The 15,667-nt window shown below is 41.1% G+C and overlaps 1 protein-coding gene across 2 annotated transcripts; it reads left to right on the top strand.

Annotated features, from left to right (window-relative positions):
* Nucleotides 1-213: 213 nt before the first annotated feature.
* Nucleotides 214-7,906, top strand: LOC136486712 (uncharacterized). Of its 2 annotated transcripts, XM_066483676.1 has the most exons (3): nt 214-2,322; nt 6,768-7,060; nt 7,540-7,906. In XM_066483676.1, exon 1 carries the CDS (start codon nt 822-824, stop codon nt 2,007-2,009), a length of 1,188 nt encoding a protein of 395 aa, XP_066339773.1. In that variant the 5' UTR covers nt 214-821; the 3' UTR covers nt 2,010-2,322; nt 6,768-7,060; nt 7,540-7,906. The 2 variants fall into 2 exon arrangements, with proteins under 2 accessions (XP_066339773.1, XP_066339772.1); XM_066483675.1 differs by lacking the exon at nt 7,540-7,906 and having other exon boundaries at nt 6,768-7,533.
* Nucleotides 7,907-15,667: the final 7,761 nt, after the last annotated feature.

The raw sequence follows: 15,667 nt of genomic DNA, 5'->3' as shown, positions 1-15,667 counted from the left end.
GTGATCTAAGTATAGTTGTAGGTTTGCTTGTGTATGTATGATGTGAATGTGGTATGCGTGTGTAGAGTTGATGTGTATCTATACATGATGAGAGGCACAAAAACCAGTTAGCAGACGGTGCTTCTAAGAAAAAGGTATGCATCGTGCCTGGAATCCTCGGGCCACACCCGTCTGCGAGTACACGCGTCAGCCATCCTGATGGTGGTGAGCAGATGGTGGTTGGTTACTCCAAATCGGAGCACCGCCCATCAATATCAGCCGTCCCAGACCGAGACGAACGGGATTCTGAGCCACTTTCGATCCCCAATCTCAGATCGGGGTCACCCGTCACCTAAACCCTAGCCAAGTTCATCAAACACCTGTGGAGTGGTGCTTCCCTGAGATCCTTTGCAACTGTTGTGAGGGCGGTACCGTCTCCCGTCATCCGCGTCGCGATGCAGCCGCGCGGTGGTGGATGCCATGGCGGATTCGGCCAAGGTCGCGAAGGATTCGGAGGTGGAAGACAGGGTTGGGGGCGGGGCGAACCGGAGCTCGTGTCAATACATGGAAGCGTAAAGAGGAAGCACCTCAAGATGTAGATCATGCTGAGCAAGAGATTGCTGCTGGTGAAGATCCTGAGCAAGAATAGATCAACTCAAAGTGGGAAGGGCTCGGTGAAAAAGCTGATCAACCCACTCAGTGGGGGCCCAAGATCACGGATGCTGTTGCGAGTGGATGTGAACCCAAGGAAGGTAATTCACAGAATCATCAGCCTCAAGATGCCTCTTATCCTAATGCTGGTAATCAGTACCCCCCATGTGAGCATTGTGGATTAACTAATCATGCTTCTAAGGATTGCGGTAGAATCATTTGTGAAATCTGTGGATAACAATCATTCTACTCTTGACTGCAAAAGATGCTTGCCTTGGAAAGTTCGTCCGGAACTTTGTGCTGCCCAAGTTGAGGATCAGAGCTTTTTTTACATTGATGAGTGCATAGATGCTAGAGTTGCTAAGGAGAAATCTAGTACTACTGTCATAACTATTATTAGAGGTGCTGTGAATACTGAACAAATCAAACTAGAGTTCATGAATCTCATCGGTGCTGATGCTTGGAGGTGGCATGCTAGACAAGTTGCTGATGGAAAGTTCCTCATGAGGATTCCCACTGCTAGAATGGTTGCTCAGTGGAGTAATTTGAAGAATCTTACCATGAGAAATGAGGCTCAAATTAAGATAGAAGCTTGGACACCTGCAGTTGGTGCTAAAGGAGTGTTACAATCTGCCTGGTTCTGGGTGGGCAAAATTCCTGCTGATCAACGGTCTATCAGGACCTTGGCTAAGGTCGGTGGCTTGAGGGGGAAGGTGATTGAAATTGATGAAGGATCAAGGTACAGATACGATTACGTCAGACTGAAGATAGCTTGTAGAGATGTGACTAGGTTTCCGAAAACTGCAGAAGGGACTCTAGGGATGTACATCATTGATTTTGAGTTTGAGAGGGAAGTTCCTAAAGATGCTGGCAGTAAAGTACTTAAAAGTGGTATTGTGGTTAGTGAAGACACTCAACCTCCTGCTAAGAAATCCAAAGCTGATTTGCCTCCTATGAATCAAGATTTTGGTAACAAGGAGAGAAATATTCCTGCTAATCAAGGTGTCAACCAACGATCGGGCAAGCAGATTCAGGAGCCCTACTGGTCTGCTCCCCCTAAGATGGACTATAAATCCAGAAGTCAATCCAAACTGATGGGAGATGCTCAGAAGGGGTACAATAGAAGCTATGCTGAAGGAGATGGTGGCAAGGTGCATATTCCTGAGACCTTTAAAGATTTAGACTCCGACAGTGATTCTTTTGCTGACAAAGTTAAGCAGTTAACTGGAATGAATGAGGATCAAGCTAAGAAAGGCAACAAGGGTGAATCATCCAAACAGATGTGGTTTGTGAAGGATATTGTGAATGAAATTGATCCCAAATCTTTTCTTCCTGCTACTAAACTTATAGAGACCAACACATGTGTTATGATTCTTTAATCGGATCTCTCTGATAAGCAAAATGAGAAGAGTCTTATTGAAAGTACCATTGCAAATCTGCCTACCCAATCTCCAGAAATCTTTCTTGCTGATGATAATATTGTTAATACTCAAGACAGTATTGGGATGGATGTGGAGCCAGATGATCTCAAAACAACTGAAGTTATTGTGATCCCTGATGAAGAGGAAGAAGTGGTGGCTGTTGAAGATCGTGTGATTCAAGAAAGAAGGCGAAGTGAGAGACTCAAGAAAGATACAAGTCTGAATACAATGGAAAAAGTTGAAAAGCAAGCCAAGAAGAGAAATCTGGAAGGTAACTTGCCCACCACCAATGCTTTTTCTGCATTACCTATTGAAGAGATTGTCAATACTGTTTCTGATATGGGTATTTCTATGAATCATGATGATTTTGCTACCTTTGATTTATTGCAAACTTTAGAAGTTGCTAGGGATGATATGTACTTGAAACAATGTGAAAAAAATCAAGCATCTCAAACCGAATCAGTTGAGATCCCTGAAATTTCTGAGGCTCCGCTCCAATTGGAATGGATGCACGAGGAATCCTCTGAATCAGAGGACTTTATCCTAGTTGAATCAAGGAGAAGAAAGAGAGAAAAAAGGAAAACTGTTAAGTTCTCTCCAGCTAATAATTATAAGTTGAAGGACTAGGAAGTTACTAGTATTCCTAAAAAAAGAGGGAGGCCTTGTAAAGCCAATCCCATCAAGAAATCACACAAAAAAAAAATGTTCAAAATGACATTACAAGGGTTGGTTTGGAACTGTAGAGGTCTTAAGAAGAAAGGTGTTGCTACTTTCCTGAAAAATCTGGTTCATCAATATTCTTTCCATTTTATTGTAATCTAGGAAACCATGATAAAAAATTGTGATGACAAAATCATTAGAAAATTTGATGCTCAGAAAGACTATTTGTGGCTGAGTAATCCTGCCAAGGGTAAATCTGGTGGTATTCTAGTTGGTGTTAGAACTAAATTTTATGATGTGGGTGCCTTCCACCAAGGAGATTTCATGCTACAAATGAACTTGTGGGACAAAATTAACAAAATCAAGTGGAATCTTTTGATTGTGTATGGTGCTGCTCAAGAGGAAAATAAAATTAATTTCTTGACTGAACTTTCTGCTTTCTATAATAGAAGCAAGGAACCATTGTTGACTGGTGGGGATTTTAATATTATTAGATATGCCAGAGAAAGAAACAGATTAAATGGGTTACATAGACACTCTGACATGTTTAATACTCTCATCAATTCTCATGAACTTAGAGAGATTGTCATGACTGGTGGTTTATACACTTGGTCAAACAATCAGGAAAACCCTATTCTAGAGAAACTTGATAGAATCCTTGCCTTCAAGGAGTGTGAAGATATTTTTCCCAACACCATTGTTAGAAAACTTCCAAGAGAAATCTCTGATCATAACCCTCTGATTCTTTCTTCTGGTCCTTGTAAGACCATGAAACACATCCAATTCAGATTTGAGAATAGTTGGCTTACAAATCCTGATTTTTTGCCTACTGTTAGAAAGATTTAGGAGAAACCTTGTAGAGCTGCTTCTGCCCTAGATAAAATCCAACAGAAATTGAAGATCCTGAAACAGTACTTCAAGGGTTGGGGTTTTAATCTGCTGGGGGAATTAAGAAAAGGGCTAATATTAGTGATGAACTAATTGATTTGGAGGCTTTAGAAGAATCTGGTAATCTTAGTGATGATCAATGGACTAGAAAGATGGAGCTCTTGAAAGAAAACTTTTCTCTTTTAGAACAGGAAGAATCATACTGGCACAACCGTTGTCATGAACAATGGCTTTTACAGGGTGATAATAATACTAGCTATTTTCATAAGATTGCTAATGAAAGGAAAAGAAAAAACACCGTGATTTCGTTAGAAAAAGATGGAGTCATAATTGAAGGTAATGACAATATGTTGAAACACGCCACTGAATACTGATACTGATTTGTTTGGCCCTGAAAATGATGATGATTTACACATTGAACAAAGTTTGTGGGATGAACTCCCCAAAGTGTCAGTCTGAAAATGAAGATCTGTGCAAACCTTTTTCTGAGACAGAGATAAAATAGGCCCTATTTCAAATGGAAAAAAACAAAGCAGCGGGTCCTGATAAAATCCCTATTGAGTTCTATCAGACATGCTGGGATGTTGTGAAACAAGATATTATTCAGCTGTTTGATGATTTTCATGAAGATAAGGTTAACATCAGTAGAATCAACTATGGAATCATCGAGGACCGAGCTGAGGCTCGGTTGGCTAGCTGCGCCGGCGTGCGAGCAGCCCACCCGTGTTCGATCCCTGATCGACTCGCGTTCCTCACCGTTGCCCGGGATTTTCTCGGGATTTCTGCCTCTCGCGCGTGATGGATCGTGACGTGCCCGTCGCCTACGGAATCAGTGGATTTCGGTGATCTCAAGAAGGACGCGGTCTTTTGATCTGGGTGTAGTTATAGGTTTGTTTGTACACGGGTGGTGTGAGTTGTGTGCGTGTGCGTGTGTTGAGTGGGTGTGCGTGTGTACGAACAGATGCTACAGTTGTACCCAGATGAGAGGCATTCAAAAAAAAAAAAAACTATGGAATCGTCACTCTGTTACCCAAAAAATCTGATGCTTCAACGATTCAACAATATAGGCCCATCTGCCTATTAAATTGCTTATACAAATTGATTACTAAAACCCTGACCATAAGAGTTGAGAAGATTGCTGAAAAATTGATACATACAAACCAATCTGCCTTTATGAAAGGGAGAAATATCATGAGCGGCATTATGATTTTCCATGAAACTAAAAGGAAAAAACAACTTGGCATCATACTGAAACTTGATTTCGAAAAAGCCTATGACAAGGTCAAGTGGGTGGTGTAAATGGATTGAACAAGTAGTTTCTGGGGAACTGTAAGTGTTAAATTGAATGATTTGATTGGGCCTTATATTAAGAGCTTTAAAGGGGTAAGACAGGGAGATCCACTTTCTCCTATTCTATTCAACTTTGTGGCTGATGGGTTATCTAGGATGATCCTGAAAGCCCAATCAAACAATCTTTTCTGTGGGCTAATTGATCATATTATTGACAAAGGTGTTGCTGTGTTACAATATGCCTGATGATACTATTATATGTTTGAAACATAGCATTGAGGGTGCTAGAAATTTAAAGCTTCTTTTGTACCTGTATGAATTGATGGCTGGACTTAAGATTAATTTCATGAAAAGTGAGATTATGACTATTAATGATGATGGTGACTGGGCTAATACTTATGCTGGAATTTTCAATTGTCAAGTTGGGCCTTTCCCTATCAAATATCTTGGTGTACCTGTCAGTCCAAGTAGACTCCACATCTCAGATTGGCTCCCTCTGATTGAGAAGAGTAGTAAGAGATTGGATATTTGGAAAGGAGGACCATGTCCATAGCTGGAAGGAAAACTCTTATTGATTCTAGTCTTTCTAATGCTCCTATTTATCAAATGTCTATTTACTTCCTAAAACCATAGTGAATAGGCTGGATAAGATTAAAAAAAAAGACGTACCTAGTGCAGAGAGCTCCCGCTCTGTGCGGGGTCTGCGGAAGGGTGTTAGTGGCAAGCCTTGCCCTCGCCTGTGCAATGCGAGGAGACCGCGACTTGAACCCGGGACCTTCCGGTCACAGGCGGTAAGACTACCGCTTGCACCAGGCCCGCCCTTCAGGCTGGATAAGATAAGAACAACTTTTTTCTGGCAAGGAGGTGGGACAAAAAAGAAATACCATCTGATTCGGTGGACAAAAATCTGTAAAAATAAGAAAAAAGGGGGTTTAGGCATCAAGGATATTAGGAAAATGAACTTCAGTCTTTTATGCAAATGGTTATGGAAAGTTGATAGTGAATCAGGATTATGGCAAGAAATCATTCAATACAAATACTTGAAAAATGATTCCATCTGTACTGTGAAGCACAGGCAGACTGATTCCCCCATCTGGGCTGTTCTGTTGAAAATTAGAGGTATTTATGTACAGGGAAGGAAATTCGTAATTGGGGATGGCAAGAAAATTCTGTTTTGGAGAGATAGATGGTTGTATGATCAATCAATCGCCCAACTTTTCCCTGATCTGTTTAAAATGTCTCAACAACATGACATCACCCTAGCTGCTGTTAAGCTAAATCCTCAATCCCTCACCTTTTCTAGATGGTTAGTTGATGTGTGGAAATCACAATGGGATGAGATTATGGCTGACACAGCTAACATTTCTTTAAAATCTGATTCTGATGTGGTGTATTGGAAATTTGGTGTCAGAGGGCATTTTACAGTCAAATCTGTGTATAATGCCCTCATAGCTAATGACAATGGTTTTTATCAAAAGAAAATTTGGAAAGGAAAGATTCCAGAAAAAATCAAGATTTTCCTTTGGATGCTGTTGAACAATGCAATCCTTACTAAGGATAATATGATCAAAAGGAAGTGGTCTGGAGACCAAGCCTGTTATTTTTGTTCCAAAGATGAAACTGCTTCACATCTTTTTTTTTCAGTGTAGTGTGGCTAAATCAGTTTGGGCAACTATTGCCACTCCCTGGGGGGGGGGGGGGGGGGGGGGGGGGGGGGGGGGGGGGGGGGTGGGTGGGGTGGATTTCACACTCTTGGCATTGCAGCCATCTGTTGGGCTATCTGGAAAACAAGGAACAAGTGCTGCTTTGAGGGCAAATTTATAAAAATTCCAATTTCAATCGTCTGCTATACTTGTGCGCTCATGAGCTTTTGGGCAGGTTTGTACTCAGCGGAAGACAAGGAAGTGTTGCTTGCTGGTGTTAACACAATGATACAGATCGCAAGGAAGCTTCTGAACAAGAGATCGGAGCAAGGCACGGTGCAGCTACTGGAGGAAGAAAATGATGACCATTAGGAGGGTTGAAGCGACACTTGTGTGACGATTGCTGCTGTGGAGTCTGGCCTCTTTTCAGCTGGCTGTGTGAAGCCCTTTTGTTTTTTGTTGACTTGGTGCTTCTGTAATCATCTCTCTTGCCTTGCTGCAAAACTGTAATGGTGGTAGCCCGATCAGGTTTGTTTTGGTTGATAAACGGGTAGGAGCAACTAACCATTTTGTTTTGGTACCACATGGTGAATGTACCAAAACAAACCCTTTTGTTTTGGTACATTCACCATGTGATTTTGCCTCCAAATGAATGGAAGTTACAACCGTATGGACCAAAGTTTGTGTAATGGAGCATAGATCTTTGGAAGTTTGCATCTCCCTGACTTTCTCTGCATGTTACAATTTGTTGGTCAGTGGGCACATCTTTCTGTGTCCAAATAACAATTTAACTGATGCAATCCATACCAATCATAGCTGTAACTGATTTTATCTAAAAAAAGATGGGTTACACTACCAAAACCTGTAGTAAAATGTTATGTTACTGATCTTTCTATAACAAAGTGCACTTGAGCTTTTCCCATCACTATTTTCCTCTGGCCTGTGTGATGCAGGCAACATACTTGTCAAATATCTGCTTAATCAGTTGGACTTTATGGTTTTCACAGGACAAACTAATTGTCTCTCAAGACAGAGGAAGAAGAAGCAGCCAGGAATGAGGAGGCTGCAAGACTTGCTTTTGATCCTGAGACATGCTGTCGAGGTAGCACTATTAGTGTCAGAGGTGGCAATTCTACATGCTCTTATGTGTATTGAAAGATCTACTTGAGTGAAAGGATGGACAACTGCATACATGATGGATGGACAACATGAGCAATTGAATTTTTTTTGCATAGGTCGTGTGCTTATTTGAAGTTAATGAAATGATGATAGTTACTTCTAGGGGCTTAAGCGTTTCTGCTTCAGTTTTGATGTCCATTTGTGATTTTACCCTTATTTTTTTTAACTTTATGATTTTACCACTGCTATTTTTAACCGAATGAAGACTTTACTCCTGGTCTGTTAAGTCCCTCTAATGGTGTTAACTTTTGGATAAAAGGATAACTTTATCCATGCGTTTTTACCCCTGTTTATTATGTTATTTGTGTTTTTACCCCTAGTTTCAGACAAAGTTGACATTTTTTATACAGAATTTTTAGAAAAATTCGACAACATTTCAGTTGACAATACACATAAACACAATTTAATATCACACAACTAGTACATATAAACCAGATCCATGCAACATGTCATCATAGTACCACAATAGAAGCCAACATACAGGTCCAAATGACATGTCAAACACTAATATATAGGTCTAAATGACATATCAAACAGAAGTAGGAGCTACTAGTGAGTTCTCTAGGCAACTAGTAATAAGCCTCCTAGAAGTTGCTACATAAGCATCGAAACCTAACAAAATAGCAAGCCTCCCAGAAGTTGCTCCTCTTCCCCTCCTTCCTCTTCCCCTTCGTGAAGCACTTGCACTTTATATGAAAAAAGAGAAGAACTATGTTAGTAAAGTTACTAAAATATGTAGTAAAGAGAAGCAATGTTGGCTTGTCTTACTTTGTCTCATTGTTGGCCTCTGCTGACCCTCTTCCTCTTCCTCTTCCCCTTCCCCTATCCTTTCCCCTTCTCTTCCTCTTCCTCTTCCTCTTCCTCTTCCTCTTGCAATACCACTTGCACTTGCACTTAATGTTTGTTAGAAAAAAATGTTAGTACAAGTAAACATGAATAATTGGGATAAATAAATGGAATTGGACAGCAATGCATGTATGACTCACATTGGGTCATTGCTTCCTTATCCTGATCCATTTTGTGGTGTTGACTGCCTTCCTCTTTTGACTAGCTGTAGGACCTCCTTGGCACGTTATTGTAATATAAGAAAGCAGGAAAATCTTATGCAAATTATTGCCATATATTGGCAAAACTCAAATGGAGATATCAGACATAGACACCAATGAGAATAGAGCCTTATGTAAGTAACTAATCAGATGGAAGTTCTTTATAGCACACCTATTACTGTTGTTGATAAAATGATGGAAGTTGAACCCAAGAAAAAACAAGCACTACAGCCAAATCAGTTTTTCTTTCTTTTTTGTTTCCCCGAACGGGATGCACCAGGCCCAAAACTATCTCATAAGAAAAAAAATCTGCACTATGAATCATGCAAAATGTGATGAATACCTCAAGCATAATGACAGCGCAAGTTCATAGAGCAACAGATAGTGCGAAACCATGGGAGGACGATTGATGGAAGCTCTCCGGACTGCTACCTCTTTTGCAACTCTCAACCATTCAGGAGTGGATAAATTTGATGCTTCCCCACAATTGAACCCTGCCCAACAAAAAAATACTTCCTCATAAGATGATCGGAGGAAGTACTAACCACAATAGACAGCAAAGCAGTGACCAAATAACAGCCTAAGCTTACTTTTCCAATAGCATGTGATAGAGAAGGAAATCCTAATGTAGCCATATGCACATGCACTGCTACATTTTGGCAAACATGTACCTTGCATTTGCATACTACAGACCAGTCTGGCAGTCTATATGGCATGAATTTACAAAGACTCAATGCAGAGTTGCATGAACAAACCTACTAGGTAAAAGGCGAAACTGAAGAACTTTACCAGAAAGGAAATAGTTCAATTTCTGAAGAATAAATAGTTTCCTTTTATTGGCAAATGTTAAACCCAAGCGTAAATGTTCCTACTGCATTAAGCACACATCACAGAAATTGCTCAACATACCTAGGCTCTTCCATGGTGGCCGACTGGAGCCCTCACTGATGTGGCCGACTGGAACCTGGGGGCGTGAGCCTGGGGGGCGGGGGCCGGAGCAGCGGGCGAGGCCCCAGCCGCGCAGCTGCGGGCGCGAGCCGGCGCGAAGGGTCGGGGCGGCCTCCGCCACGCGGCTGCCCCAGTGAAAGGTCCTAATATGGCTAGAGGGGGTGAATAGCCTATTTAAAAATTTACAAATCAACTAGAGCAATTTGATTAGTATGACAAATAGCGAAATGCAAACTTGCTCTAGCTCTACAAGGGTTGCAAGCCACCTATCAAACAATTCTAGTTGCAATAATTACTAGGCACACAACTTGCAATGTTACTACTCACTAAGAGCTCTCAAACTAGCTACTCTAAAGAGCTCCACTAGATGAACTTAAAATAACAAAGTAAGCTCTCAATTCTAATTACGCTAAAGAGATTGGCACAACTAGTTTGCAAGAATATAAATGAGTGAGTAGGGTGATTATACCGCCGTGTAGAGGAGTGAACCAATCACAAGGTGAATATTAAATCAATCACCGGGAGAATACCAAATGGCAAGAGACAACCAATTTTCTCCCGAGGTTCACGTGCTTGCTAACACGCTGCGTCCCTGTTGTATCGATCAACACTTGGTGGTTCAGCAGCTAAGAGGTGTTGCACAAACCTCGTCCACACAATTTGGACACCGCAAAAACCTACCCACAAGTGAGGTAACTCAATGACACGAGCAATCCACTAGAGTTACCTTTCGGCTCTCCGCCGGGGAAGGTACAAATCCCCTCACAATCACCGGAGATGGCCACGAACAATCACCGACTCGTGCCAATCTTTCTCCGCTGCACTAAGCCGTCTAGGTGGTGGCAACCATCAAGAGCAACAAGTGAATCTCACAGCAAAACACGAACACCAAGTGCCTCTAGATGCAATCACTTAAGCAATACACTTGGATTCTCTTCCAATCTCACAATGATGATGAAACAATGATGGAGATGAGTGGGAGGGCTTTGGCTAGGCTCACAAGGTTGCTATGTCAAAAAAATGGTCAAGAGAGTGAGCTTGAGCCGGCCATGGGGCTTAAATAGAAGCCCCCACAAAATAGAGCCGTTGTACCCCTCAATTGGCACAACTCGGGGTGACCGGACGCTCGGGTCAGTTCGACCGGACGCAGGACCCCAGCGTCCGATCGCTCGATGCTTGCCACGTGTCATCGGCTTCAAACGCCGATCGCCCGATCTCAACGGTCAAGTGATGACCGGACGCGTCAGTTAGAAAGTGACTGGACGCATGACCCCAGCGTCCGGTCGTTTCCAGTAAGGTTCCAACCGCAAAATTTCATGACCAGGCTCACACAGCGTCCGGTCACTCAACATTTCCTCTGTGCGCCTCACGTCAGCGTACGTCAGCACTGACTGGATGCACCCTGCCAGCGTCCGGTCACTCTTTGCGCCAGCGTCCGGTCACAAGACTGAGACACGTGCTCACTGCTGCTACTGACCGGACTCAGGACCCTAGCGTCCGGTCACTGCGCCACCAGCCTCCAGTCACTCTGTGAACCCTTGTCTTTTCTGTATAGGGCGCCGGTGGCACCGTCGGACTGTCCGCACTCGCACTCCGCTGGTGAAGTTTCTAACCCTTGCTCAAATGTGCCAACCACCAAGTGTATCACCTTGTGCATATGTGTTAGCATATTTTCACAAACATGTTCAAGGGTGTTAGCACTCTACTAGATCCTAAATGCATATGCAATAAGTTAGAGCATCTAGTGGCACTTTGATAACCGCATTTCAATACGAGTTTCACCCCTCTTAATAGTATGCCTATCTAACCTAAATGTGATCACACTCGCTAAGTGTCTTGATCACCGAAACAAAATGGCTCCTACTATTTATACCTTTGCCTTGAGCCTTTTGGTTTTTTCTCTTTCTTCTTTTCCAAGTTCAAGCATTTGATCATCACCATGCCATCACCATCGTCATGATCTTCGCTATTGCTTCATCACTTGGAGTGGTGCTACCTATCTCATAATCACTTTGATAAACTAGGTTAACACTTAGGGTTTCATCAATTAACCAAAACCAAACTAGGGCTTTCAATCTGTCCCTTTTTGATAATTGATGACAACCCTTACACAAAGATATGAATTGAAATTTAATTGAATCCATGTTGCTTGCCCATGCATATTTACCATGTGTAAAAGAATATGGACAAGTTTCATGAACTCCAAATGGTAGCAATTGCTCCCCTATATATATGCTAAGAGTTTGGATTGTAGCTTACACATATGCTTAGATAGGAAATATAGGAGACAATTTCTACCAAATGATGCTAAGGTATAAGAGATGGACCTTTGAAGCATGATACCAATTGGAGTGCATCAATATACCATCCTTAGCACCATTAGTAACTAGACATACACAAAAACTAGAATACCCCATGAGATCAACATTACTAGCAAGGGTCTAGTTGTCATATGATGAACATAAGTCTAGTTACTTTAGCCTACGCATGCTAGTTTCTCATTTCATCATTCAAGCCTATAACTAGCATACACCACACAAGCATGGATATTCAAATTTAAAACTTGTGCCATGCAAGCAAATATATGAAATGCACATTCAAGTACAACATACAAGTTTATGAGCTTGCTCCCCCTACTTGTGTGCATTTTTTTATTGATCCCCTTACAATATCATTTCATTTGTTTTCATTTGTTTGCTCCTCCTATCTTATTATCTTTGTGAATTTCTCTCCCCCTTTGTCAACAATTTGCACAAAAGGTGAGCTCAAATTATAGATAGGTTGAGGTGAAATAATGTGAAATGAGGATCATTTTCCGAATTTGGTTCAATCTAGATCACTTGCAAAAGATATTTAACTCGGTTTGATCCAAGGACAAGCTTCTTCACACCTCCAAATAAGGGTTATCTTGTACCACGTTGAGTTAAACACTTATAGCTTATTTTCTAGATCAAACACTTGGTTTACAAGCCCACAAACATGTCATATGCTACCACTAGATCATTTCAAGCATACAAGCAATAGTGGTACCATACAAGCATCAAATTCATTTGATTTTCATGAATGAGCCTCTTCAAATGTGAAAAATGTCTAGATGCACTAAACATGTCCTTAGCAAGGATGTATGCCATGCCAATCAACTTTTACCTTGAATTGCTCGAAGAAGAGGCATGTCATATAAATTGGGGGTGCATCAACACATATTGGAGAAGTCAAGTATGTTCAATTCATTCCTTAGCTTGCAAAACCTCTTCTCATCAAGTGGCTTGGTGAAGATATTGGCAAGTTGATCTTCGGTGCCCATACTCTCAATGCAAATGTCCCCTTTTTGTTGGTGATCTCTTATGAAATGATGGCGGACATCAATATGCTTTGTTCTTGAATGTTGAACTGGGTTGTTGGTGAGCTTTACAGCACTCTCATTGTCACATAGCAATGGCACTTGCTTAAATTTAATTCCAAAGTCACTCAAAGTAGCCTTCATCCAAAGTAATTTAGCACAACAATTACCGGCCGAAATGTATTCCGCTTCGGCAGTTGAAAGTGCTACACTATTTTGCTTCTTTGATGACCAAGACACAAGTGATCTTCCCAATAGTTGACATGTGCCCAATGTGCTCTTTCTCTCAACTTTGCATCCCGCATAATCGGAGTCTGAATATCCAATCAACTCAAATCTTGCTCCTTTGGGATACCACAATCCAATATTTTGTGTATGCTTCAAGTACCTCAATATTCTCTTTGTTGCTTTCGAATGACTTTCTCTTGGTGAGGCTTGGAATCTAGCACACATGCATACACTAAACATCACATCCAGCCTTGATGCGGTCACATAGAGTAGGCTTCCAATCATAGACTGACACATCTTTTGATCCACCATGTTGCCACTAGCATCACTATCCAAGCTTCCACTTGTTCCCATTGGTATACTAATAGCTTTAGCATCTTCCATTCCAAACTTCTTGAGAATGTCCTTGATATACTTGCCTTGACTCACAAATATGCCATTCTTCATTTGCTTGATTCGAAGACCAAGGAAGTAACTAAGCTCTCCAATCATAGATATCTCAAACTCACTTGCTATCATCTTGCCAAACTTCTCACAAAAATCTTGATTTGTTGACCCAAATATGATATCATCGACATAGATTTGCATTACAAACAAGTCATTTCCAAGCTTCTTGGCGAAGAGAGTGGTGTCAACCTTTCCCATCTTGAATCCCTTAGAGAGTAGGGAATCCCTTAATCTCTCATACCATGCTCTTGGTGCTTGTTTCAATCCATACAAAGCCTTTCTCAACTTGTAAACATGGTTGGGTTTCTTTTCATCTTCAAAACCGGGAGGTTTCTCAATATACACAAGCTCATTGATGTACCCATTGAGAAATGCACTCTTCACATCCATTTGGTACAACTTGATGTTGTGGGCACAAGCATAGGCTAGCAAGATCCCAATTGCTTCCAATCTTGTAACCGGGGCATATGTTTCTCTAAAGTCAAGACCTTCAACTTGTGTGTAACCTTAAGACACTAATCTTGCTTTGTTTCTTATTACTATCCCATCTTGATCTTGCTTGTTCCTAAAGACCCACTTGATTCCAATCACATTATGATCCTTAGGCCTCTCAACTAACTCCCATACTTGGTTTCTTGTGAAGTTGTTTAGCTCTTCATGCATAGCATTGACCCAATCAATATCCTTCAAAGCTTCATCTATCTTCTTAGGTTCAATGGATGACACAAATGAGAAATGCTCACAAAATGAAGCCAATCTTGATCTAGTTTGCACACCTTTTGAAATATCACCAATTATAGTGTACAATGGATGATCTCTTGCAACATTGGTTGGTTGAAGCACTTGCACTTGATTGCTTGCATTTGATTGATCACTTGGTTGAGATGATGAACTAGCCACTTGTTGTTGATCTTGCACTTTGTCATCACTTGTTCTTCCTTGAACTTGATCATGAGAACCACTAGCTTGCACATTTGAGCTAGAGAGCACTTAAATCTTGTCATCTTCAACATCAATCACCTCTCTAGGCCTTATATCACCAATGTCCATGTTCTTTATTGCATTGACCAATTGAGTGCCTCTTACATCATTTAGATTCTCATATTCCTCTTGGGAGCCATTTGTTTCATCAAATTCCACATCATGAACCTCCTCAAGGGTACCACTAGCCAAATTCCAAACTCTATATGCCTTGCTAGTAGTGGAGTAACCAAGCAAGAAGCCTTCATCACATTTCTTTTCAAACTTGCTCAATCTAGTGCCTTTCTTCAATATGTAGCATTTACAACCAAAAACCCGAAAGTATGCTATGTTGGGCTTTCTTCCATTCAATAGCTCATAAGGTGTCTTCTCCATCATGGGGTGACAATAGCGTCGATTGCTATAATAGCAAGCCGTGTTTATTGCTTCGGCCCAAAATGAATGACTCACATTGTACTCACTCAACATTGATCTTGCCATGTCAATCAAAGTTCTATTCTTTCTTTCAACTAGGCCATTTGATTGTGGAGTGTACTTGGCCAAGAATTGATATCTAATTCCAAATTCATCACACACCTCATCAATTCTAGTGTTCTTGAATTCACTACCATTGTCACTTCTAACTTTCTTGATGGTTGTTTCAAACTCATTGTGAATGCCCTTGACAAATGATTTGAATGATGCAAACACATCACTCTTATCAATAAGAAAGAATACCCATGTGTATCTAGTGAAATCATTCATAATCACAAATCAATATTTGTTTCCATCAATGCTTGTGTATGTGGTTGGTCCAAACAAGTCCATGTGCATCAACTCAAATGCCTTAGATATGCTCATCATGCTCTTCTTAGGATGTGTGTTACCAACTTGTTTTCCTACTTGACATGCACTACATAGCTTATCCTTCTCAAATGTGGCATCTTTCAAGCCTCTAACTAAGTCATGCTTAATCAACTTGTTCAA

The sequence above is a fragment of the Miscanthus floridulus genome, chromosome 10, assembly GCF_019320115.1.
Source record: "Miscanthus floridulus cultivar M001 chromosome 10, ASM1932011v1, whole genome shotgun sequence".
NCBI classification, from domain to species: domain Eukaryota; kingdom Viridiplantae; phylum Streptophyta; class Magnoliopsida; order Poales; family Poaceae; genus Miscanthus; species Miscanthus floridulus.
The sequence above is the reverse complement of the archived record's forward strand: the minus strand, read 5'-3'. Positions and strand labels throughout refer to the sequence as shown.

Coding starts and splice junctions, on each gene's coding strand:
- LOC136486712 (XM_066483676.1), top strand. CDS start 822: ATGCTTCTAAGGATTGCGGTAGAATCATTTGTGAAATCTGTGGATAAC.